The 27647-nt window shown below is 38.4% G+C and overlaps 2 protein-coding genes across 4 annotated transcripts in view; both read left to right on the forward strand.

Annotated features, from left to right (window-relative positions):
* The window catches only part of sap130a (Sin3A-associated protein a), a 102842-nt gene extending 93942 nt beyond the window's left edge, over window positions 1-8900 (forward strand). For 2 of the 3 annotated variants that reach the window (XM_028794804.2, XM_028794803.2), the window contains exons 17-21: window positions 2486-2737; window positions 5464-5589; window positions 5687-5790; window positions 6446-6559; window positions 7088-8900. In XM_028794804.2, coding sequence (XP_028650637.1) covers window positions 2486-2737; window positions 5464-5589; window positions 5687-5790; window positions 6446-6559; window positions 7088-7246 — 755 coding nt within the window. In that variant the 3' untranslated portion in view covers window positions 7247-8900. Of the gene's footprint in view, window positions 1-2485; window positions 2738-5463; window positions 5590-5686; window positions 6322-6445; window positions 6560-7087 lie in introns of those variants that run through there. The other variant, XM_051923587.1, reaches the window with a different exon arrangement.
* Window positions 8901-21954: 13054 nt separating this feature from the next.
* Window positions 21955-27647, forward strand: part of LOC114646554 (AMMECR1-like protein) — a 28795-nt gene continuing 23102 nt past the window's right edge. Inside the window, 4 exon segments of the mRNA XM_028794805.2 lie at window positions 21955-22189; window positions 25701-25818; window positions 26239-26414; window positions 26416-26649. Of these exon segments, the coding sequence (XP_028650638.2) occupies window positions 26269-26414; window positions 26416-26649 (380 nt within the window). The 5' untranslated portion in view covers window positions 21955-22189; window positions 25701-25818; window positions 26239-26268.

The raw sequence follows: 27647 nt of genomic DNA on the forward strand, positions 1-27647 counted from the left end.
CAGCTCTTTGGTCTTGGCCATAGTGGAGTTTGGAGTGTGACTGTTTGAGGTTGTGGACAGGTGTCTTTTATATTGATAACGAGTTCAAACAGGTGCCATTTAATACAGGTAACGAGTGGAGGACAGAGGAGCCTCTTACAGAAGAAGTTACAGGTCTGTGAGAGCCAGAAATCTTGCTTGTTTGTAGGTGACCAAATACTTATTTACCACCATAATTTGCAAATAAATACTTTAAAAATCAGACAATGTGATTTTCTGGATTTTTTTCCTCATTTTGTCTCTCATAGTTGAGGTATACCTATGATGAAAATTACAGGCCTCTCTCATCTTTTTAAGCGGGAGAACTTGCACAATTGGTGGCTGACTAAATACTTTTTTGCCCCACTGTGTGTGTGTATATATATATATATTTATATTTATTTATATATTTATATTTATTTATATATTTATATATATTTATATATATATATATTTATATTTATATATATTTTTTACCAATTATACGGGTGGCTGCCCCAAACCTTTTCATGACTCTGAGTCAAGTTTCTGACAATATATATGTGTGTGTGTGTGTGTGTGTGTGTGTGTGTGTGTGTGTGTGTGTGTGTGTGTGTATGTATGTATATATATATATATATATATATATATATATATATAATATACATATACACAGTATGTGTGCAATTTTATTTTCCTCTCCCCAAAACTGGTACATGTGCAGTTTACCTACAGTAACTGTCCTTATCATAAGAGTACATACTTTATTCTTTCTTTTTCCTCGTATGTACAGTGCATCCGGAAAGTATTGACAGCGCATCACTTTTTCCACATTTTGTTATGTTACAGCCTTGTTCCAAAATGGATTAAATTCATTTTTTTCCTCAGAATTCTACACACAACACTCCCTAATGACAACGTGAAAAAAGTTTACTTGAGGTATTTGCAAATTTATTAAAAATAAAAAAACTGAGAAATCACATGTACATAAGTATTCACAGCCTTTGCTCAATACTTTGTCAGTGCACCTTTGACAGCAACTACAGCCTCAAGTCTTTTTGAATATGATGCCACAAGCTTGGTACACCTATCCTTGGCCAGTTTCGCCCATTCCTCTTTGCAGCACCTCTCAAGCTCCATCAGGTTGGATGGTAAGCGTCGGTGCACAGCCGTTTTAAGATCTCTCCAGAGATGTTCAATCGGATTCAAGTCTGGGCTCTGGCTGGGCCACTCAAGGACATTCACAGAGTTGTCCAGAAGCCACACCTTTGATATCTTGGCTGTGTGCTTAGGGTCGTTGTCCTGCTGAAAGATGAACCGTTGCCCCAGTCTGAGGTCAAGAGCGCTCTGGAGCAGGTTTTCATCCAGGATGTCTCTGTACAAAGCTGTAGTCATCTTTCCCTTTATCCTGATTAGTCTCCCAGTTCCTGCCGCTGAAAAACATCCCTACAGCATGATGCTGCCACCACCATGCTTCACTGTAGAGATGGTGCCAGGTTTTCCCCAAATGTGACGCCTGGCATTCACACCAAAGAGTTCAATCTTTGTCTCATCAGACCAGAGAATTTTCTTTCTCATGGTCTGAGAGTCCTTCAGGTGCATTTTGGCAAACTCCAGGTGGGCTGCCATGTGCCTTTTACTAAGGAGTGGCATCCATCTGGCCACTCTTATCATACAGGCCTGATTAGTGGATTGCTGCAGAGATGGTTGCCCTTCTGGAATGTTCTCCTCTCTCCACAGAGGACCTCTGGAGCGCTGACAGAGTGACCATCAGGTTCTTGGTCTCCTCCCTGACAAGGCCCTTCTCCCCCGATCGCTCAGTTTAGATGGCCGGCCAGCTCTAGGAAGAGTCCTGGTGGTTTCGAACTTCTTCCACTTACGGATGATGGAGGCCACTGTGCTCATTGGGACCTTCAAAGCAGCAGACATTTTTCTGTAACTTTCCCCAGATTTGTGCCTCGAGACAATCCTGTCTCGGATGGTCTACAGACAATTCCCTTGACTTCATGCTTGGTTTGTGCTCTGACATGAACTGTCTACTGTTGGACCTTATATAGACAGGTGTGTGCCTTTCCAAATCATGTCCAATCAACTGAATTTACCACAGGTGGACTCCAATTAAGCTGCAGAAACATCTCAAGGATGATCAGGGGAAACAGGATACACCTGAGCTCAATTTTGAGCTTCATGGCAAAGGCTGTGAATACTTATGTACACGTGCTTTCTCAATTTTTTTATTTTTAATAAATCTGCAAAAATCTCAAGTAAACTTTTTTCACGTTGTCATTATGGGGTGTTGTGTGTAGAATTCTGAGGAAAAAAATGAATTTAATCCATTTTGGAATAAGGCTGTAACATAACAAAATGTGGAAAAAGTGATGCGCTGTGAATACTTTCCGGATGCACTGTATGTATATGTAGAATCAAAGAGGAGATAGTTCTGAATTAAGGCCTCTAACAACTTCTTTGTTTTTATTTCCTACCAAAGTGTTGGCATCTCCTGTAATGCCACCTACAGTGCCTCCTGTCCTTACACCTCTCAGCAATAGTCTAGGACTTACTGGAACTGACATGCCCCATGGAGCCTCCCCACGAAAGAAGCCACGTAAACAGCAGCATGTAATATCCACTGAGGAGACCGAGATGATGGAGACCAATAGTACAGATGAGGAAAAGGCATCATCCAGACCTTTGGCATTAAAGGCAGAGAAACGCAAATCTCCTCCCAAGGAGTATATAGGTGCGTGCCGTATTGGTGTTTAGAAAGCGTTGTACAATGGAGAGTTTGTTTAAACAATTGAAGTTTTTTTGGGAACACGTATAAGCTACTTCTACGGTCCCTGACCCATAATGCTTTTTTGCAACATTTATTTCCCCATAAATCCTTTAAGTTTAGATATCCAGAGTGTAAATGTACTCTGGCATAAAAAACAGTCATTTGTGTGCCAAAAACATACTATAAGGAGATGTGTCCTGTACCTTAAAGGATCTTCCTCTTATTACCATATTCTAGTAGTTCTGCACATATATTTTGAAATTATGGTTAACATTTTCAGGTTTATTATTTCTAAACTTTCAGATCTTGCTACAGTGTAAACTTGGGCTAATGAATGATGGATGTGAAATATTTGATTGTCTCCTTGTCCATTTCTTCCTATTATTTATCAGTTATACAATTTGCTTATGTTTACTGTGTTTCTGGCCAGCCCTCTGAAGGCTCTGTTCATTGGTGTTCCTACCGTTCTCAGCAGTCCAACAAACGTTCTTCAGATTTTTCAAACTTTGATTGTCTGTCATCTGTCTGTTTGTTTCACAGGTTGGTAGAGGTATGGTGGTCTCACTGTGTGGAATATTTATTATGTTTTTGTACCATGAAAACAAAAGCTCTCTGAGCTATCAATCTGTTGTTTATAGACTACATCTCCATCCATCCATCCATTTTCCAACCCGCTGAATCCGAACACAGGGTGACGGGGGTCTGCTGGAGCCAATCCCAGCCAACACAGGGTGCAAGGCAGGAACCAATCCCGGGTAGGGCACCAACCCACCGTAGAGGCTAAACCTCGGATTGCATATTGCCACAATAAATAGTACCCCAGTTAGAGAGTGATATATCACTCGCCACAGAATTCAGTCTTAGACAAAACTATCTAATTTTATTACACATCATGTAGCAACCCATCATAAACATGTTCATGACCCATAGTTTTAGAAAATCTGTATTGGAGGAATTTCATAGAAATAACATGTACTGTTGGGAAAAACTACAAAAACCAAATGGCTGACAGTTTCTGTTGCCCATCACTAGGTTTTTCATAAGCCAGGTTAGGAAACAGATATTTCAGGCAGCTGACTACTGTGCAGTCTCAAAAAGGTGGTATTGAGTCCATTATTGTTTTGATTGGTGCAATCTGTTTCCTCTGGAGGAACACTTAAGTGAACTTTTGAATATGCCGACAATGACGATTTAGGTCATAACTAAAGGCTTATTGATCTGCTAAAAATTAATTTAAGAAACTTGAATATATGGAGGAGTGTTTGATTTCTTTCTTTCAGTGTAGCATCTTGGTGCAGTATTGTTGGGAATAAATGCTATATGAAATGTAAATATTTCACTGTAGTTCGTGCATCGTGTTGTCTCAAATGCTGTCTTTATTGAGGTAATTACCTATAATTTTATATGATCCTTTTTCCTTTAAATGTAAAAACCTGTCTTATTGGTTTTGTATGGTTTTCATATTTTGTGTGCAGCAAATCCAAGCATCTATCAGAATTCATTAGAACATTGCAACAACAACATTTATTTCTATAGCAGAATTTCATACAAAGCAAGATATCAAAGATAAAGTTATAGGAAAATATGAAAGTTTCAAAGGTGGCGTCAGTGTACCTGTTGGCTTGCTGTCTGCTGCTGTTCCTTCTTGCTGTGCTCATTCTATCTGCACTGACCTCTGCTTGTTTTTCCATGTTCTGTAATACGCTATGACCATCAAACCCTTATGGATATACGTTCCGTTGGTATTGGATCGTGTGGTGGATTTAAGGACAGTGATTACTGTCATCGTCCTCCTCATTACATTCATTTACAATGGGCACCATTCATAAACTATTGTGAAAACATACAAGTAGCTCCTTCAGGCAGTATAACCAATTATATCAGGTATTCTAGGAATCTATAACCTTGGCTTAAAATAAACTATTCAAGTGAATCTGTAAAAACTGTTGTTTTAGGCTATTTAAAGTCAAAATTCAGTCAGTCGGCTCAATTTTGTTTTCTGTCATGTGGACATACTTACCATGTGTTGTGTTCTCTGAAATTTTTCCACTATATGCAAATTATGTAGTTAATTTCCCAAATTTGTTTTTATTTTATTATATTTTGTAAAAGTAATATACTGAAGTGAGTTAACATTTTTAATATTTGGAAATGTATTTGAAAAGTGTCCAGTCATAATGCTGGATAGCTCCTTGGTACAATACTTGCTGCACAGAATTTACATCCTGGGGTTTGAATTCTGTGCTTGTTCATTTTCTGTGTGAAGTTTGCATGTTCTTCCTCTATCTACATTGCTTTTTCTCTAGATATACCCACATCCCTAAGGTCATGCTGGTGAGGTTAGCCGTTGATTCAAACTGGTCAAGTGTGTGTTAGTGTGTGCATGATTAGGTCCTGCACATTGTTCAAGGATGTTTTCTGCTTGGCCGTAAGTGTTCCCTGAATTACATTAATAGGGTTAGAGAATAATATGTTAAACCCAAACTTTCAGTATAATCTGATATGTGTGTGTGTGCGTGTGTGTATATATGTATATATATATATATAATATACACACACAGTATAATATAAGTTCATGCTAACAGTTTTTTCTGTGTAAGTAGCAATCTAAATGGCATTCATTAATGGATTAATAACGATAAAAAATCCTTTTCAATCATTGTGTAATACTTTCCATTTTCTACTTTTAGATGAGGAGGGTGTTCGCTATGTGCCAGTCCGCCCAAGGCCTCCTGTTACCTTACTCCGCCATTATCGCAATCCATGGAAAGCAGCCTATCACCACTTCCAAAGATACAGTGATATAAGGGTAAAAGGTTAGTATGGTCATTCTGACAATCACAACAGATACAACAAAATATATTTCTTGCTGCCCAATATTTGTTTCCTGTCTAAGCCATCTTTTTTTGACAGAGGAGAAAAAGTGCACCATGCAAGATATGGCTAATCAGAAGGGTGTGGTATGCAGAGCGCAGGGCTGGAAGGTACACTTGTGTGCAGCACAGCTGTTACAACTGGTAAGTGACCACACTGTAATGTGAAAAACAATGTTATTGCAAATTAGCCTCTTTCACTACGGTGAGGCCCACTCAAGAGTTAGATTGTTTTTCTGTTGTTGAGTAATGGCCATTCTTGCTGCCTCATCCTTGGCCTTATTCCTGTATCCCCTGGCTTTCCTCATCAAGTTTTTATTCAGGAATAACACATAATACAATATACTTTTGGCAGAAATTCCTTAGATTGAGTTACTTTCACAGTATAATTTATAAAATGCCTTTGGCAGCACTTGTTGTTTTTCCTTTGAGTTAATCTCTCACTGTATGGAGTATATAATGTTTGGTAATATTGCCTTCTACTGGTTATTCATGAAATGTGGTTATTCCTTAAAAATAGGGTTTTTAAACTAATTTTGGAAGCATGACTTTCTTTTGATATCTATCTCCAACTATCCACCAAGTTAAAGCCTTATAGAATTACTATAACTTTACAAACCTAATACGGATTTCTGTGTCTGGGGCTGGGAACATGCGTAGTCTTCATCATCATTTTGAAGAATTATATTAAAAGCTCAGCTTGTAGCTGTGTTACTTATGAAGAGTATTGAAGAATGTGTTGGCTCCATCTCTGTGCTTTTTTTAACCCGGAGTCACATGCTGCTTTTCATTTTATCAGGCAAACCTGGAACACGATGTATACAGCCGTCTTACTACATTACAGGATGGGCTAATTCCCAAGAAGAAGGCTGGAGCAGATGATGATTTGCATCGGATAAATGAGCTCATACAGGTGTGGTACCTTAAACTCAACATGTTGAAAATTTGCATATAGCCACAGGTTTAAGTGTTTTGTGTGGGCAGTTTTCTTCAATTTGTATTGTGCACTAATAAAACACATTTTCTTTGATAGTAAGTGGCAAAACATTTAAGGATTGTAGGCTAAGGTTGCAGCTTGAAAATGCAGTCAACTTTACTAGTTAGCTTTCCTATTGCCAGAAAATTAGATTGTAGCTCTCTAATCTCCCACATTGTGATTCATTTGTTGAATTTAATTGACTGTTTTTTTTTTTTGTTTTTTTTTATGTTCAGTCAGTGGGGGTGGCATACAAGAGACCACCTGCATTTGTGTAGGACAGTTAAGAGAATCAAGCTAAAGGACAATAGGGTAGCTTGGTGGTCTGATTTTAAGAATTAGTTTGATTGTAAGCATCCCATAAAACTAAAGATTGCCCGGAAAGCATTTTGATAGGTACTGCTTTTTCTGTTGTAGTAGAGATGCTCAAATCCTTCTAACTCTCACTATGTGACTGCATTACAGGGTAACATGCAACGCTGCAAGCTGGTTATGGATCAGATCACAGAGACCCGTGACGCCATGATGAAAGTGCTTGAACACAAAGACCGTGTGATGAAGCTGCTGAACAAGAATGGCAGTGCCAAAAAAATGGCCAAACTAAAGCGCAAAGAGAAGGTGTAAAATTATGAAATATAATCCTCTGAGAAAAGGGGATGTGTTCACTTGCATCGAGCACCCTTGCCTCTGCCACGGATTCCGGTCCAGATTGTTGTAGAACTCTACTTTATCTTTTCCCCTGTGAACAGTATTTTGATTGCTGCATTGTTCTTACTGCAGTATCAGCCAAAGCAGAAACGCCCAGGAATTTTCTCTTGGGAAAATAACTTTTTGTTGTGTTCCCCTCACTTTTTCTAAACTGAAGGCTTACAATACTATCATGCTCTACTTTTGTTGTACATTTGCATCATTTTGTCTGATGGAAAGTAACATGTTCAGACTGTCTTCACTTGCTCTCCAATAATGATTTTTTAAATGGACACATGAAATAAGCAGCTTGATAAGTGGCTAAAGACTGACCACTCCCTAGTGTTCTTTTTTACAGGATTGTGACCTGGACTACTAAAATTTTAATAAGAAATTAACTCTTTGATGACTGATGACTTCAGTTTGTCTTTTACGGGCTAGACTATGAATTAACGATCATTATTTTATCAACAATTACTACTATTTAATTAGTTGACCATGCACCATGGGTGCTGGACACCTATTCCTAATATTTGAATGCAGCCCTTTCCACCTTCCAGTTTGTGGGTGTCAATTGGGGCAAAGATGAGCCCACTTTTGAAAGGGGTGCAAATGGCAGCATCTGTATCAGATTTAGCTTTGTTTTGTTTTTTTTTTTTGGAGGGGGGGGGGTTTATTCCTTTTTATTTGCTGATGAATCTTGTTCTCATCCTGAAGCCCTTTGTAAAACAGAAAATACTAAATGTTTAGAACCAAGGATTCCGGAATGATCCTGATTGTATTTAGGAGCAAATGTTTTTTGTAGGTTTTGTGAGGAGCACTAGGCAGATTGACAAAACGATCTATTATTTAAAAGCACTTCTGCTTTTACTGCCATTAGGTCTTTTTACTTTAGGAGACATTAAGCTGTTCCTAAACAGACAACCTTCAGTATTTGCTGTGTTCAGCACAATATGCACCCTCTGTCAACAGTGTCTGTCAGCTGGCCGGACTGATTTGTGTGTGTTTTTGTTTTTTTTTTTCCTCTCTCTTTCATCCTTTCTTCTGTTCAGCTCTCAGTTTACATTTCATTTGCCATTTAAGGCTGCAAAAAAGAACTAGTTTGAGGTCACCCCATTAGCTTAGGTTGTTTCAAGGCCAACATGCCTAGATTTGCTCAAAATGCTGCCTTGTTCAAAGTCTCAGGCGTGTTCACCAAGTCAGTGGCGTATCTGTAATTAATCTGCAGTATGCTGGTGCTATAAGGGGTTATAATGACATGAATTGGGGGAGGGAAATGAAATACTTGGAAACTTTGGGAAGGGTGAAAAAGCGACCTGCAACCGCTTTGATGAAAGAAATGGTTGTGGCAAAGCTGAAAAGTGTTTGAATTTTTCTTCAAGTAATGGAGGAAGTTGTTTTTTTTTCTCATTAAAATGTACAGATTTATCTAGTTCCTCTGTAAATTAGAATTTTTGTTTTGTAAAGCAGTCCAACTGAAGTGTTGGAATAAAATCCTGTGATATTTCTGGTAGTGCTTTAGTGTGTCAAAAAATGTGCTGTATGTTAAGTCTCAATTAAGTCTTTTTACAAAAATAAAAAAATGAATTTCTATTTGTGTACCTAACTTTCATTCCATAGGAATTTGTTGGTGCATGTACGTGTACTTAACTATTGATTTGCATGTCTGCTCACTTAAACAGGCACTGAGATGCAGAATTCTTTGTTTTCATGGTGGGGTTACGTGCTAATCTAAGAGGGGCACGTCTTTGTCCCATTCTGCAAATGGTCATTGAGAAGGTGCATGTGAGTGAGTAGAACCAAATTACTCTGAGGAGAATTTTTTTTTTTCTCCTCCGGACATCTCTTGGCATAACTTTGAATTTTCTGTGAAGAAAAATTACAATTGCAAAGTCGTATCATGTGATTCTTCTCTATTGCTGTAGTCTGAAGTTATTGGGTACTGGGATGCCAGTTAACATAACATTGCTAAGCAAAGAAACCTTAAAATGCATGGCTGATGTCATGGAATTTGCTTAACTTTAGCATATTTTAGCTAACTATTCATAAGTCTGTTCATGGTGCAGCTGATTGTTCACATTCTGTAATCTTTTTTATCTCCTTGTTTTGCTAAGCTTTGATGTTATCAGCTTTTTATTGATGAGGTTATATATTGTCATTCTCAAGACACACCAGGTAGGTAACAAAGTTGCCTTTTACAGATGTGGGACATGATTTTTAATTAAAAGGATCAAAGTGTAATACTGTTTTTGCCTGCGGGGTTTATGTGTAAGACATGCCATGGGCTAGTGTGGGTTGAACTACAAATAGCACCTTTTAACATATTCAAAATAAGATTTTCTTCTTTCTCAGTGCTTAATTCTGCCCTTTCATTTTTAGAATATATGCTTGGCAACTCTTGCCTTTATCTAGGATACTGAAGCATTTGTTCTTTCAAACTGCATCTTTGCAGACATAGATATGACTTGCAGCCAGCCCTGATATTTGTATAGGTTTAGAGAGTAATGTAAAAATAAAGCATTTCATGATGTGGTTACTTCTCAGATATTGAAATGGAATTACTTTACTAATTGCTTCTTGGAAAAAAACAAGTTGTAATTTTAAATGGATTACTTTCTTTGGGAAACTGGGTACCACATGTTACATTTCATTACTCTAATTATACTTGTGATACCTAAAAGAAGGGGTATGAAATACATGATGTACTCCTAATTTCTAAAATGTTCATCCCATACATATGAAATTGATCTTGGATTGAAGCTAATTTACTGTACTTTCATGTCATAACCATTGTGTGACCATTTTTGAATAGAAGGCATGGAAACAGAGCTAGAAAAAAAAATTTGCAATGTTGTAAGCTGTACATTACAGTATATATTATGTCCACCTATACTTCTCAAACATTTCATAAGAGAACAGCAGAGGGAATGTAACATTGGATGGGATGCTGATCCATCTATCATAGGTCACACTCATTCATTACATTTATTTATTTGGCAGACGCCTTTATCAAAGGTGACTTAAAACATTTTATGGTACAATTGGTTTCAATTCTCTCAGTTTTTCATTTGGAGCACAGGCAGGTTGAGTGACTTGCTCATAGTCACAGAGTGTCAGTAAAGCAATTTTAACCCACAACCTCAGGGTCTGACGTACAAAGTCTTAATCACTACACTACACTGCCAAACAAGGCCAAGTTGGTACTGCCAATCAACCTTCTAGAATGAGACATGAATCCAGAATCCCTTATGAAAACCAACTCATGTGGACAAAGGGAGGTTGTGCAATGTGCACATATACGACATCCATCCCAGGATGCAGGATATGAACTCTCATCTCAAGAGTGGTGAGGCAGTAGTGTTAACCAGTGGAAACCATTCTGTTTAGAAATGTAAGCATAATTCCATTGTAATGCATTAGTTAGTCACTCCTACCACACCATTCCAGGTTCATATTCCACACCCAGTCACCATCTGTGTGTCTTCCTCCCATGTACCAAAAGATGTGCTGGTTTGGTTAATTGGGCCAGTTTTCTAAATTGTGGTTGTTGTTGCCACAATATGTTTTGCCGAAGACCCTGAATTTCAGTTTCAAATTATTTTTGTATAGCACTCTTTTTATTAAGTGCAGGCTCAAAATACTCACACAAGTATATGTTACAGTACGATAGTGGAAATAGTTAAATGATACATCATATACAGACTGTACATAAACCTGCAAATTGGATTAAACTTGCAATAAAAAAGAGCAAATTTCAAATTGATTAATGGTAACATTATACAGTATAAGACAATGAGTGATAAAATGGCATATGAGCAGCTAACAGCAAAGGAGAGGAAAACAAAAAAAAATCCAATAAATAGCATTTAGTTGGAAAGTTAAATTTTTGGGAGAATCACTGCTCACTTTAAACAGAGTATTTTTTTTACATGTATTTCAAAAGAGAAACACCTGTTTATAGTGTGTACCTCTTCATATTACTGAATGAATAAAAAATAATAGATTAGCAGGAATATCATTGCATACAAAAAAAAAAGAAAAATGTGATTTTATGTCAGGGTACTGGTTTCTTTAAAGGTAATGTTTTTTCTACATGAGCTGTATGTAATAAGTGAGCTTACTTGATTGGCTAGTTCCTGCTGACTTTGGCTGCCTGCAGCTCTACATCGGATGAAGTGGGCTTGTCGATGTATACATGTATGTTTTAAGCTGGAGATATGAAACAAGGAGAGAGTATAGAAGACGTCATGTCATGTCCTGTGTTTGCTTCATAGTGGTATGAGTGAGTGTGAGCAAGAAGCTGTACTTCTGTCAATTCAAGCCAGAGAGGTGAATACCTGATATCAAATGTGCTTAGTGGAGAGTACAAGTAATCAATAAGAAGTGTTCTTTGTTTTGAAAAAAAATTCAGTCTAAAAAGCATATATAGATACCAAAATTATTAGAATTCTTAAATATACCTTGTCATGGACTTTTGCCCATAATACCAACATATGGATGGATATCACATGTAGAATGTTTGAAAAGGGTTGCACTTATTGTTGCTAAATAAATTGCATAATTACAATTCCCTCATGTTTCTTTGCTGTATTTTCATTTTTTTTTTAAATTTTTATTAAAAAAGAGCTACTTTCCAGTATTAATTTTAGATTCTGCACAAATGTCTGAAAGTTTTACTTCACACAGAGACTCACAGACATAAATTACCAAGTAGTGTGATAGAGTGGGTCTTTTAGGGACCTTCAGATCACAACTTGATGTTATTTTGGAGAAATTGCGTGGATAGTATTGTTGGTCTGAATGGTCAGTTTGTGATGAAATACTTAACTTGCGCCCTAAAAATATTCGTACTTTTGTCAGTAGTCAGATGACGACTGCGTGAACCAGTAATTTACACCAAAAGCGACACATCTGTGCAGCGTAAGCCCTCATCCATCCATATTACATGGACTCCTCTTCATACTGAAATGGTTAAAGTGGGAACAAAAATGGCACTATTCATAGTGTTCTTTTGTGTGAATTAGTTAGTTTGTATTTTTATTTAGCATGTGAACTATGCTTTCTAATTAAACAAATGGATATTCAACATATTGGGCATTAATTTTGTCTTAATACTTACAAAACATAATTTAAAATTATTGGAGAAAGTGAAACATACAACCATAAAACCTTTTTGAGTGGAGGTTGGTAATAGTATAAAAATATCAATTACTAAAATAAAAATCTGATTTTTATAATGCCACATTTTAATATGGAGATGTTATTTCGCTCTTCATTGGAACTGAAAGTAAAGTGTCACAGGTTATTTGAAATGGCTTAGTGAACACCAAAATATCTTTAGAATTTCAAGCACACCCTTAACAGATTTTTTCCTGGTACCAACTATAAAAAGTACCTATGTACATTGTAGAGGAAGAAGGATTAAAGAAGCTGTCAAGAACATTGGGTACAAAATATGAGTTGTCTGACTGCAAATACAGTACTTAGTATACTGTAGTTAATGTTATAAAATAAGCAACCACATACTTCATACAGACTGTTCCAGACAAGAAAAGCATGTACTGTGTATGCAATACATACATATACATCATTTAGCTCATTTAATATTTAAATTGTTGATGCTACCATTTGTAATTGATAAAGCAATTGCTGAAAATTTAATTAAGCATAGTGTGTGCACAAAATAAAATCATCTATAGTCAAATTAACAGAGCTCTGAATTAATGCAAGTAAAATATTACAAATTTTATATATAGTGTGTGTGTGTGTGTGTGTGAGAGAGAGAGAGTATATAATATTATGTAAACCAAAAAAGGTCTCACTTGTTGAAACGAAAATGTATATTGTCACACACATGCACATGGGAGGCAGCTAAAGGGCTTGAGTAAGGGCAGTTCTGAGGCATACCGGGATGTGGCAGAGTGCACTGACTCTTTTTCTCCCTTTCCTGTAGACCATTCCTGGGAAATTCCACCTGCCTCTCTTGACGTCACTTCCGGGACCGAGCCTATGGAAGGGGACTTGCCGGCACCGGCCCCTGTGATGTCACATCCGGGCTTGAACCCATGGCTGAAGACCTTCATGAGCCCGACCCCTATGATCTCACTTCCTGTCTTCCCCTTTAAAAGCCTGCACCTTTTCCCTATTCCCTCAGTTCTGTTTTGGACTCGGTTATGTGCACATCAGTGCTATACAGTAATCCCTCCTCGATCGCGGGGGTTGCGTTCCAGAACCCCCCGCGAAAGGTGAAAATCCGCGAAGTAGAAACCATGTTTATATGGTTATTTTTTATATTGTCATGCCTGGGTCACAGATTTGCACAGAAACACAGCAGGTTGTAGAGACAGGAACTTTATTCAAACACTGCAAACAAACATTTGTCTCTTTTTCAAAAGTTTAAACTGTGCTACATGACAAGACAGAGATGACAGTTCCGTCTCACAATTAAAAGAATGCAAACATATCTTCCTCTTCAAAGGAATGCGCGTCAGGAGCAGAGAATGTCAGAGAGAGAGAGAAAAGCAAACAAATCAATAGGGCTGTTTGGCTTTTAAGCATGCGAAGCACCGCCGCACAAAGCAGTTGCAAGAAAGGCAGCAGCTCACACCCCCTCCGTCAGGAGCAGAGAATGTCAGAGAGAGAGAAAGAGACGGATAAAAACAATCAAAAATCAATACGTGCCCTTCGAGCTTTTAAGTATGTGAAGCACCGTGCAGCATGTCGCTTCACGAAGCAGCTGCACAGAAGGGAGCAACGTGAAGGTAATCTTTCAGCATTTTTAGACGAGCGTCCGTATCGTCTAGGTGTGCGAACCGCCCCCCTGCTCACACCCCCTCCGTCAGGAGCAGAGAATGTCAGAGTTGGAGAGAGAGAGAAAAGTAAAAATCAAAAATCAATACGTGCTGTTTGATCTTTTAAGTATGCGAAGCACCGTGCAGGAAGCATATTGCTTGATAAAGCAGCCATATGTAAGCCCAGCAAAGAAGAGAGCAATGTGAAGGTAATCTTTCAGTGTTTTTTGAGGAGCGGCCGTATCCTCTAGGGGTGTGAAGAGCCCCCGTGCTCACAATATATTTGAGGAGTTTTATTTAATACGTAATACGCGCTCTGGTTGGGTAGCTTCTCAGCCATCTGCCAATAGTGTCCCTTGTATGAAATCAACTGGGCAAACCAACTGGGGAAGCATGTACCAGAAATTAAAAGACCCATTGTCCGCAGAAATCCGCAAACCAGCAAAAAATCTGCGATATATATTTAAATATGCTTACATATAAAATCCGTGAGTGAAGCCGCGAAAGTCGAAGTGCGATATAGCGAGGGATTACTGTATTCATTTAAACAACTTTTGCAGCCAGGAAACCAACTATACGGGTGGCTGCCCCAAACCTTTCTATGACTCTGTGTCGAGTTTGTGACAATATGTATTATACACAGCATCTTTTCTCTAGATTCTGTCCAAGAAGATGTTGCTTTTAATAGGCATAAACTATAAAGAAGATTTTCTCAGACACAAAAATGCTACTTATTGTGGAATGTGTGAGTACATGTTATATTGTGTATGTTTGTATGATTTCTTAATGTGTATTGATGCACATTATAAGTTACATATTCATAAGAAGACTGCTTAGTTGATTAATTTGGGATAAACATATTTAGAAACATTATGTTAGACATTTTACTGCTTTAACAATGTTCTCTATTACAATAAAAAAAATCTTGGGAAGAGAGACGAGATGTGACTTTCTCAGAAAGACACTTTCACATCCCGTGAAACGAGACTTTGTGCCAAGAGATGTAACCACGCCCGGGGCAGGAAATAAAAGACAAAGAGTAAATGACAAAGTAGAACGTTGTAAAGAATTCAAAAACATTGGCGTGATACACATGCAGAGCAGGTTACAGATAATTGAAGTACAAAAATTTGAAAGTCTCAAAAAAAATGATAGTAAAGATCACATTAGCTCAAACAAATGGAAATTATTACTTGGTGAAATAACGGAATAGTGAAAAGAGATTGAATATATTGTTTGAATTTAAACTATTAAGTCGGAGACATGTAGATAGTCTAATTCGTGTTGCCATCAGGGAAAAAAAAGTGTTTCTTCCCAATGAAGAGGCGTATCCGCTAGAATTAAAAGATTTGTTGTTTGGTGAAAGTGAAATCTCGCGAGAGAAAATTTCAAGCCCCATGAGACAAGATTTTATGCAAAGAGATTTGGAAAAGTCCTGCCCACATCTAAAACATTTATAACCTTGTACACGGTTCAATCATTTCTCATTTGTGTGAATGCTATTGTCGGACACAGTTCGTGTAGAGAGAAAGAAATGATACTCACGGGCAGTTATACGTTGTATTATCACAACGTTAATTCCAAACGTGGAATCAAAATTCAATGCGATATTGACGAAAAAGTAAAAGCGAAAAGAGATTGAATATATAGACATAGGTGATATGACAGAAGTATGCAGAGGATGTCTGGGGGAGAGCAGAGACAAGGCAGTGAGACAAAAGGACAGCTGTTGTACAGGCTGTTAAATGTTTGAAACACTGCGCGAAATGCAGATCATGCGGCAGCAGCAAGGCAGCAGCTAATCGAGCAAATACAGCGCATCACTTTTTCACATTTCATTATGTTACAGCCTTATTCCAAAATGGATTAAATTCATTTTTTTCCTCAGAATTCTACACACAACACCCCATAACGACAACGTGAAAAAAGTTTACTTAAGGTTTTTGCAAATTTATTAAAAATAAAAAAACTGAGAAATCACATGTACATAAGTATTAAACAGCCTTTGCTCAATACTTTGTTGATGCACCTTTGGCAGCAATTACAGCCTCAAGTCTTTTTGAATATGATGCCACAAGCTTGGCACACCTATCCTTGGCCAGTTTCGCCCATTCCTCTTTGCAGCACCTCTCAAGCTCCATCAGGTTGGATGGGAAGCGTCGGTGCACAGCCATTTTAAGATCTCTCCAGAGATGTTCAATCGGATTCAACTCTGGGCCACTCAAGGACATTCACAGAGTTGTCCTGAAGCCACTCCTTTGATATCTTGGCTGTGTGCTTAGGGTCGTTGTCCTGCTGAAAGATGAACCGTCGCCCCAGTCTGAGGTCAAGAGCGCTCTGGAGCAGGTTTTCATCCAGGATGTCTCTGTACATTGCTGTAGTCATCTTTGCCTTTATCCTGACTAGTCTCCCAGTCCCTACCGCTGAAAAACATCCTCACAGCATGATGCTGCCACCACCATGCTTCACTGTAGGGATGATATTGGCCTGGTGATGAGTGGTGCCTGGTTTCCTCCAAACGTGACACCTGGCATTCACACCAAAGAATTCAATCTTTGTCTCATCAGACCAGAGAATTTTCTTTCTCATGGTCAGAGTTCTTCTGGTGCCTTTTGGCAAACTTCAGGTGGGCTGCCATGTGCCTTTTACTAAGGAGTGGCTTCCATCTGGCCACTCTACCATACAGGCCTGATTGGTGGATTGCTGCAGAGATGGTTGTCCTTCTGGAAGGTTCTCCTCTCTCCACAGAGGACCTCTGACAGAGTGACCATCAGGTTCTTGGTCACCTCCCTGACTAAGGCCCTTCTCCCCCGATCGCTCAGTTTAGATGGCCGGCCAGCTCTAGGAAGCGTCCTGGTGGTTTCGAACTTCTTCCACTTACGGATGATGGAGGCCACTCTGCTCATTGGGACCTTCAAAGCAGCAGAAATGTTTCTGTAACCTTCCCCAGATTTGTGCCTCGAGACAATCCTGTCTCAGAGGTCTACAGACAATTCATTTGAATTCATGCTTGGTTTGTGCTCTGACATGAACTGTCAACTGTGGGGCCTTATATAGACAGGTGTGTGCCTTTCCAAATCATGTCCAATCAACTGAATTTACCACAGGTGGACTCCAATTAAGCAGCAGAAACATCTCAAGGATGATCAGGGGAAACGGGATGCACCTGAGCTCAATTTTGAGCTTCATGGCAAAGGCTGTGAATACTTATGTACATGTGCTTTCTCAATTTTTTTATTTTTAATACATTTGCAAAAATCTCAAGTAAACTTTTTTCACATTGTCATTATGGGGTGTTTTGTGTAGAATTCTGAGGGAAAAAAATGAATTTAATCCATTTTGGAATAAGGCTGTAAAATAACAAAATGTGGAAAAAGTGATGCACTGTAGAAAGTTTTTTTTTTTTTTTAACCATTTGTTTCCCATTGTATCGCCATTTAAGAGGGGGATCCGGAGGAGCGACTGTGTCTCCTTGGGGTAGATTCAGCACCCCTCTTCATAAAGTGGCTGGCGTGGGGGGTGTTTGGTTGGCGAGCGAAGCAAGCAGGGGGCAAAGCCCCCTAGTGTAATAAAAATGACCAGATAAATTTTCATTACAGCAGTCCTTTGAACCCCTTCCTGTGCTTTGGGATGAGTTGTAAATAGGAATGGTACACTGGTGCAGTGGTCACCACTGTGACTTTACAACAAGGAGAATAATTTTCATGCCCCAAGTGCACCCAGCATGTTCTACCCCTAGGTGTGTTATGTGTTTTCCTACAAATACTCTGGTTTCTTTCCACGGTCCAAAGACATGCAGGTTAGCTAAACTGGTGTTGTGAAATTGACCTTAGTGTGTGTGTCTCTGCCCAGCAATGGATGGTCATCCTGTCTGGGTGCTGTTTCTGCCTTGCAGTCAATGCTTGCTGAGAAGTTCCAGCTCCGAATGTGATAGTTTAATTTATGTGTATCTCTTTATATAAAAGACATACATTAGCTGATAAATTTACATTGTGGTTATTCTTGAACGTAACACAGTGAGCAGAGAATGAGGGATGAAACAACAAAATTGTAGATTGTGCTTTTTCACCACTCGTTACCTTGAAGATAACAATGCAGATATTGATCTTCAGTAAAACAGCTTGTATAAATTAGCTTTAACAATAAGCTTATGGGTAAAAAAAAAAAAATTCCTTGTATAAATAAATTGATATTATTTGCAAAACTGTTTTTCTTTGAATTGGAATAGAGTACTGGTTCACTAATAAAAAAGAGCAGAACTTTTGTTCCCTTTTGTCTTATCGTGTGCCTATCAGGATGAACCATTGACTATTTAGACAGATATGGCATGCAGACAAATTTAATATTATAAGATGTATATGTAGAATTGATTTCTTTTTCCCAACATTTCATTGTTATGAGAAACTGGCATTTTCATTGTGAAATTAAATAACCCTTGGTATGTAGAGAGTAAGAAACAATGTTAATTCTGCACAGTTATAATGGATAATGAAAGGTTTTGCTTATGTTCCCTGTAAAATGACATGTTAAAATATATTAGAATATAATTATCAATATCACTCCAGCAAATGGTTTAAATCTTGAGATATTAAACATACAGAGTAGAAAATGTGCATTTATACCTGATCAATAGTTTGTATTCGGAAAATAGAAGTTGGGAATGTGAAGCTTAAATGTTTTTGCCTATTTTATCTTTTCTAAAAGTTTAATTGAAATCTACTGGTCGGCCTTTGGTTCCTGTTTGCTAAATAACAGCTGTTTTCTGGAGGACACTAGTGCTATATTAACTCCTAGATTTTGTGCTGCCAGAATGCCTTTGTGCACTGGCCCCTCCTCTTTTTCTGAAAGTATGCTAAATATGGAGAAATACATGTGTAATTTAGAGTAACAGACTGGACTTATTCTTAATTCCTACAGAGACCTCCATAGATCATAGCTCTTAGACTAATAAACCTTCATGCAATTCTGCTTTCTTTCTATTGATTTTGCTTTTTGCACTGGACCTTTTTGTGTTGTATTTAAATACAATTTCAACATTTAGCTGTTATCAGATTATTAAGTTAATAGAACTGGTCTCAGGACTTTCCCTGGTTGATGTCCATTAGCTCCTTGTTCCCTCCTGCTATTTTTTTACAACATACATTTTGCACTAATTACAACTCCTAGAAAAACTGACACAGGTGTCAAAAGGGTGGCTTTACACACGCACACACACATATAACATTTTTGTGACACGTTTTCCAGATGAGTAGAGGGCACATCAAAGGCCTCAAGCAGAATCAACTGTACTGGTTAAGCTCTTAATAAAGGATTTGTGAACAAAAATCAAAATTAAATACAAAAAGGGGGAAAAAAGGTTTACTTTTAAACTTTTTTTTTTCTTTTTGCAATTTCTCAAAATGAAAGACCTACATACTTCTAAGGGTAGCAATGTAATATCTTATTTCATTTGTTAATTGCCGTTTTCTTACCATTATCACTAGAATATTGTCCAAGTAGTACTTCAGAGGGTGTAGTAACACAGTCTGTCCCAACTGTGTTTTAAGACAAAGGCTTTTTAAGTAATCAACATAAGTTGAAACACCTGTGCAAATTTTTCCTTCACCTTGCAAGGCTTAATTTACTTTAACTGCTGCCAAACATCAGTGCATTGTAACCTGTTAGTTGTTCCCGGAAGAAGGCCCATTTGTAATATTGATATTTACTTTTATATTCGTGTTTTGCTAATCTAAACTTTAAATCTAAGCCTCTGGCAGTTTTACTGCTTACATGTTAACCATTTTAGGTCATTACTGTAATTGCATTTCAACTGATTTAAACTTGAAGGAAAACTGACTTGTTCTAAAACTTTTCACTGGTTGGTTTGTGTATGTGTGTGTGTGCCTGCAAAGTGAAGAACTGAAAATTACTCATCCATTTTAGGCTTCAAATCACTTTAATGATGCATGTATCATTAGAAAGGAAAAAAAAATTACATGATTTAAGAATGAACTGACATGGTAGAGTTAAAACACAAGCCATGAAATGAAATAAGATCTATTACTGGTAAGGATTGGCTTCTAATTAAGCAACTAGGTTGGAACGAAAACCTGCAGCCACTGTTGCCTCCAGGATCCGAGCTGTGTCCACCTCAGGATAGACAAACGGCCGTCTGTATTAAAAAAACATTACTCTAGTCCAGGGGTTTCCAGGTTCAGTCTAGGAATAACACTGTGGCTGGAGGTTTTCATGTCAATCAGTTTCACAAATAAATGATCCAGTTTTACTTCTCAATGATCTAATCGTTCAGTTTTTTCTTCTCTTGTTTTACATTTAGAAATAGGTGCTAGTATACTTGCATGTAAACAAAATTTTGAAATGTGCATGTTTGGCCATATCTTTAAATATTAACTTTATTGTACCATATTTTTAATTCACCTTTTCCTGTTAAGTTTAATTGTATGCAAATACTGACGATTAGTGATGTGCAGTATAGATACTGGGGCAAATGACACTGAATGTTAAAGGAAAGCAGCTACTTCAGTAATAAATTCACTTGAGCTAATAAGGAAAAGGCTTAAATGGCCAAAATATAAAAAAGAGCAAAATCTTAAAAAGCAAGAACAATAATTAAGGTTACATGCTCACAAATGCTTCTACATTTCCATAAAAATGTAACAACCCCATTGTGTAATTTCTGGGGAAAAAATGCAAAAAGTAGGAAATAACAGATTGTTGAATAAGGGCAGGAGTTAAGTTAAAAGCAGAAGGTGGTTGTGATAAATACTTTCAGTTAAGGTGAATTTGGGGGCCCCTTAGTTAAGTGCTTTATTACTAATTAGCACACAAATGAATGCAACATTAAAGCAGCTCTACTGTGTCATCTGCACCTGCATCTGTGCTGCTCATCATTAATCGTCGGTATATGGGTAGGATCTGGGCGTAAACGCCACAGATAAAGGCATGTTAGAATAAAAGAAGGCAAAGAAAGTTAACACTTGAGAGAGCAAAGCATGCACATTTCTTTACATATAAAAGGTACCTAGTTATTTATGAATGCAAAATGAGATGACTAAACAATGTGATCATTTAGAAGCAAGGCGGAACCTTTTACTGTACTTGTGAAACTGGACGGAATGAAAACGTGGAGCCAAAGTAGAATCATCCATCCATCCATTATCCAACCCGCTATATCCTAACTCCTGGGTCATGGGGGGTCTGCTGGAGGCAATCCCAGCCAACACAGGTCGCAAGGCAAGAAACAAACCTTGGGCACACCCACACACTAGGGACAATTTAGAATTGCCAATGCACCTAACCAGCATGTATTTAAACTGTGGGAGGCAACCCACGCAGACACGAGGAGAACATCCAAACTCCACGCAGAGTAGAACCTCAGGACTAAATTTGGGGAACCCCTTCTGTAGTCTACTCTGGAACCGGGAGATTTTAACTGTTAAATCGGTTTGAATTCTTAAGAGGTTATGTTATTAATATGGGAAATGCCAAGCGGACTTGCACTTTTATCGGTTTGACTAAAGGAGAGGGTGTAGTGGGTGTGGTACAAACCTGCTAGAAAAGATACAATAACAGGATATTACTTATTATAATATTAGATCAGGAGTCCACACTACACGACAATCGAGCAAACATCAGACAGTGCTGCTGAAGAGTTACACTTTCTCGTTCGCTTTTTAAAACGTATCCAAATATCTAGAGTTGGTGACTACGGCTGTTTCAAGCTCTCTCCTTTTTCAGAAATTCTCAGCAGAGCACATTAAACAAGTCCCGTCTAGATTTTTTTTTTGTGTCTATGGTGCTGCAGTTCTCTCAAGTTCCGCCCCTCCCCCGACTTGCCGCATTACTTCATGGCAACCACTGCATGTTGGGATGCTGGAGGATTGGACCGGGAGAGCTTCGGTCCGCCTCGTTACCCCCACATCTTCTCCTGACTCTGTTCTCCCGCCCTCCGGCGTCCCCGAGTGAAAGTATCCGTCCAGCTCGGCGTATGTTTCCTGAGAGGGTCAGCAGGTGCAGCAATGGATTGATGCTGAAGGCCACGGGGAGAGGAGGAGTCTCGGGGAGCCTAGACGAGCCTCATTTTGGCAGGGTGAGAGGGTCCGACCGGCTGATTTCACCGTAAAATCTCGACGGCCTTCCCTCAATACCGGATGCAGCGTCCCAGCGCGGTGCTACTCACATTTCAGAGCGGGCCCAACGGAATGCAGAGGTGTGTTGGGTCTTGGTGCATGGAGCCCGGCCTAATCGGAACTGAAATTAGCCCCTGGCTCAGCTCCTTAGGACCACATCCGTTTTCTTTTTTTTTTCTTTTTGACCAAATAAACTTAGGAAGGGATAGTTAGTGATCGAATAAGAGTTTGTTGGAACACGCCTGCGCAGTCATATCGAACTGTACTATAATAGTGTACCCGCGGGTGTCTGTGCCTTCGCTCATCCTGATTATTTTCACGTAATGGCTGCATGCCTGGAATTACAGCAAGTCCTCGACTGACCCTCTCGCTCTCTCTCCCCTGCAAGCGGATATGATGCCGAACTGTACTCCGTATAGGGCATCCGTAGCGTACCTGCGCCCTCTAGTGTCCAGTCATTGTAGATGCAGCTTAGGACCGCACCTTTTTCAAGGTCTAGTCAGCTATGGCTTTGGTACAAACAGCGGTTAGTAACAGGGCCAGCTTTGGACTTGTTTATTATACATAGCCAACATCTCTTGCCAGGTTTAGATTTTAATGTTGATGCTGTACTTTTATGATTGTGCAGAATATATTAAAGGTGCTGACTTTCAGTCTTAAGTTCTAACATTATATGCGTGTTGCAGGAAACCGTATCTTGTGTTCAGTGAAATGAACTTTGGTCTGTGTACTTCAGTATTTTAGGAATATGACTGTGACACTCAACATTGCTGCAGCTACACAATGAGGGAAAAATTAAAATATCTTACCATTATCTTAAAGCTTTTGGTTCACCAATGTTTCCACCAAGAAAAAAGTATAACCCCATGCAAGTAAATACATTTTGGGTGAATGATGTCTGTCCTGGTAGTATCTGCACAAGTCAGAAACCAACCTTGGATGAAATGCGAGTCACACCACAGGGTCATACAATTTGAACAGTTAACGTAAAATGAACACTTTTAAATTAGCATTGTAAAACTAGTTTTATTTTACTTGGTTTTCACAACTTGTTCTTTATATTGAGATTTGCTGCTATCACATAGTTCATAGTTGTATGTGGACTTCTTGGATATGAAGGGAGTGTAGAGTGTAAATTTTAAACCTGAAAAGTAAAATCAACAAATCTGCCTTTATACTGTTGTCATCGGATGAAACATTGTGCACATAAAATTTGTTGGTTTTTATAGTGCATATTATCCCCGACTTATTTAGTAATACCTTTTTTTCCAGATCAGTAGTCTTATTTATGTCATATAACCTAATCATTTATTACATTTTGTGAAACTACTTTACCCAATTCTGAGTCACACTCTGCTAGAAACTGTCTCAGCAGCTTTGGACTCAAGGTGTAGACCACCATTAAATGGGATATCAGTCCATTGTAAGGTATACTTACTTAAACGCAGCTCGATGATTAATCTAACATGCACAACTTGGAAATTGAGAGAAAACTGGAGGAAACTTCTATATACATAAGGAGAATATGCTAATTCCATAGACCATGACTGGTTAAAGGGTTCAGCTCAAGTTTTTATCTGTGTAAAGCAACATTAGCTGCTGCCATGCTGCTCTTGAGCTATTTTGTTCATTCGTTTATTTTTGAACCTACACAATCAAATACAGGGCTGCAGGAAACCAAAGAAAATCCAAAAAGCACTGGGCACAAGGTGGGACACATTTATTGCCCCCTCCCCACCTCAGTGAAATCACAAAAATGATGCCAGTTAACCTAACATACATCACTCGGATGTGAAATGGAACCAATATAATCATGAGGCAAGCACCACACAGGCTTTCAGTTATTTCCAAGTATATTCTATTGTGATGCTTCTTCTCATTTATTTAATTTTTGCCATTTTGCCAACTTTTGAGGGTTGTATGGAGGTTTTTAAAACATACCAGTGGAAGCATAAATATTAAACTAGTTGCGTAAGCATATGTGATTTTTTTTTTCCCCAAGACGTTTCTTTATACTGACATTTTATTTTAAAAAGTGTTTATTTTTGTCTTAATATTTTACAGAATAGGTAATCCACCTGGAGATAAACATGTTTGGGCCCTGCCAGTACTTGGATGGGAGACCATCCAGGAAAATCTTGGATTGTTGTAGGAAGACATTCTGCTGAGACCATCAGGGCATTTACCCTGTGGTCTGAGTGTTGATCCCAATGCCCCAGTACAGTGACAAGACACTGTGCTCTAAAAATTGGTTCTGTCCTTGGGGTGAGATGTAACACCAAGGTCTTGACCTTCTCTGGTCATAAAAGAATTCTGGTTATTTTTCAAAAAGAGCTGGGTGTTATTAGTGTCCTAGCTAAATTGCATATTATGGCCTGGTCATTCCGGCCACCTGAACATCCCTTGTCCCTTATAGGCTATTTTTATCACCCTTTCTCCACTTAAACCCAAAGTCTGGCACATAAATGGCTGCCATTGCATCATCCTAGTGAATGGTACACATTGGTAATGGTTGAAGTGGTTCCCCGCTGTCTATGTAAAGCACTTTGAGTAGGTTAGAAAAGTACTATATAAATGTAATTAATAATAATTGATTTGTTCTGAAAGTAAGTTTTTGTTAAATAAAGTAGTAATGTTCCTAGATGAAGTCCAAACCCCTCCCCATTCATTGTCTGTTCTGCAAAGTTTGTGGGTTTCAAGTTCACTCCTGGACTTTTCCCTTAATTTAGCATGTACTTTTTCAGTTGTCTTTTTCTCTATCAGTCCAGAAATTAAACACTGAATCTGTTTATAGGAATTGCACAAGCATTTGTGTATTAATGAGGAAGGAATTGGTTTTCTTTTTCTTGGTCTATACAATTTTGCTGTTTTATTTTAATGTTTTAAAATTCTTGTTATTGAAGTTATTGCCTTCTAATGGTCTTAAATTTTAGAATATGTACTAGTGTGCGCTGCACTCTTTATTAACTGTTGGCATTTGGTTACATTTAAAGGTGCAAATAACACATCAAAAATGATCTGAAAAATTACACACTATGGCAAAATATACTAATCTTTTAAATTTCTTTTAAATATAAATGTACTTCTATTACAAAATAAAAGAAGAAAATGGCCTGTTAATCAAGCAATGAGATCACTTAAAGTAAGAGTAACTTTATGAATGTGAAACGTAGTAGACATGCAAGGGAACAGAGGGATGAACTTCAGAACCGCTAGTATATAGCAACAATACTGGAAAATTCATCCCTGCGCCTATATTATACATGGTTCTATGGTTAAAGTCACAGGGCGTCTTGCCTGTGTGCTTTCCTCCGGTTGCTAATTTTTAAATCTGTTTTAGTTAATTAAGGACTAAATCTGGTGAAAACCACTGCCTTTTTTTCTCCCAGGTAGTCAGAGGAACTGCACTGCTGAATTGCCCTAGATGTGCAAAATGTCTCATATGGTATTACTGATGCATGACTTTTTTAGGTGCTAAACAGAACACCAAGACCTGGGAGGATGGAATACTTTCAAGGATCCAAATAATCCTGCTTTCAGGCTCCCTTAACCCTCACACCCACCACCCCTGGAAGACGCCAGACTTGAAGTAAGGAACTTATTTTAATTTGCAAAGCACAATACTAGGATGTTTTGACAAATTCCAGTTTAGAAAGGTAGTATATACAGTGCATCCAGAAAGTATTCACAGCGTATCACTTTTTCCACAGTTTAATACTTATGTACATGTGATTTCTCAGTTTTTTTATTTTTAATAAATTTGCAAAAACCTCAAGTAAACTTTTTTTCACGTTGTCGTTATGGGGTGTTGTGTGTAGAATTCTGAGGAAAAAAATGAATTTAATCCATTTTGGAATAAGGCTGTAACATAACAAAATGTGGAAAAAGTGATGCGCTGTGAATGCTTTTCGGATGCACTGTATCTATTTTAGAGTCATTCTTAATTGATGCTAGTTGTATATATTTAAATACGTAGTTATGAAATTATTTATTTATTTATTTTGTTCAGGGTTGTTTGTGGATCCAGTGAACAAGCAGGATGGGAAAGAGACGTTGTGTACCCCCACTGGAGGCCAAGCTCGCATCTGGCTGCTGCGGGGTAAAGAAGCCCAAGCTTTGTGGAAACAGCCACGGAGGACCACCAGGCTCCAACTCCAATTCCAGCTCTGGCCCGGGCTCTCAGCAAGGAGGGGAAAGCGGGGTGGGGGGGTGTGGGGAACTTAGCCCTTTCCCCCCCACTAGCCCGAATTAACTTGACTCCTGCAGTGGTAAGCCCACTGGCGCTCAGGAATGGAGTAGGGGGCTGTGGGCGTAACCTGGTGGTGAGCGTGGAGATGTGTTTCTACTGCTTTGATGTGCTGTACTGCCATCTGCACGGGTATCCCCAGCCCTGCCCCCCACGCTTCACCAATGACCCATAGTGAGTATTGAGCCCATGCTCATTTTTGGCACTGCATACATAACTTCACATGCAGATCTTTTAAAAGTGACCTGAAGAACATTTGACATTTGTGAGACTCTGGGAGTTTTTGGAAATTTGGCAAAGCTACAGTTCTCTCTTTAGCAACTGTAGAATTTAGAATTATTGCATAGTAGGACAGTTGCTGAGTCTCCTCCTGTGTTTTGCCCAAGTTGTGCCTTTTTACAATACATATTTAATTGATTTTATTTGCAGATGGATGGGCAATTTACACTATTAATATGGCAAAGTAGTAGGACTGGTAACCAAAAGGTTGCCGTTTCATTCTCCACAACTCATATGTTTAATGGTATTTCCTCTGAAATTTTCATTTATAGTGTAAATACATCTTTTTCCAGTCTGGTAGTTTCATCTTAATCCAAATATAGTTTTAAAGCCCCTGCTTCCCATTCAACATTCAAGGCATGATATGCATGATGGATAATGAAACCTCTTCTGCAGTGGTATAACTATATGCTTTATGTACATCTTACATACAGAGTATTGTTCTCTTTGAATTAGGAAATGATTTCCTTCCTAATGTGCAGTTTAGCAAAGTGTGTCTTCTTGGCAATGGCATGAGAAATTCATATGCACATTCTCATTAAACGTTTATCCTTATGCCAGTGCCTTAGGGATGTGGGTGGAAAACCAGGGTATCTGGACAAAAGCATACACATGAAAAGAGGAAAATCAGGCTCCACACAGACCGTAACCAGGTTGGAATTTCAACTAATTGCTTTAGAGCTATGGAGCAGCAGTGCTAAAATATGCAGTAATATCCAGTAATAAATGTAATATTCTGTAATTGTGCCACATTGTTTGAGCCTACAGCAAATATGACACCATGTCTATACATATTGAGAACTGTGTATGTCCTTTGTCCATCTTAGAAATATCAAAAGTTTATAAATAAATTGAAGTTTTGAATAATACTGTATATTAACAGAATGGGTCAA

Source organism: Erpetoichthys calabaricus, chromosome 2 (genome assembly GCF_900747795.2).
Source record: "Erpetoichthys calabaricus chromosome 2, fErpCal1.3, whole genome shotgun sequence".
Classification (NCBI taxonomy): Eukaryota; Metazoa; Chordata; class Cladistia; order Polypteriformes; family Polypteridae; genus Erpetoichthys; species Erpetoichthys calabaricus.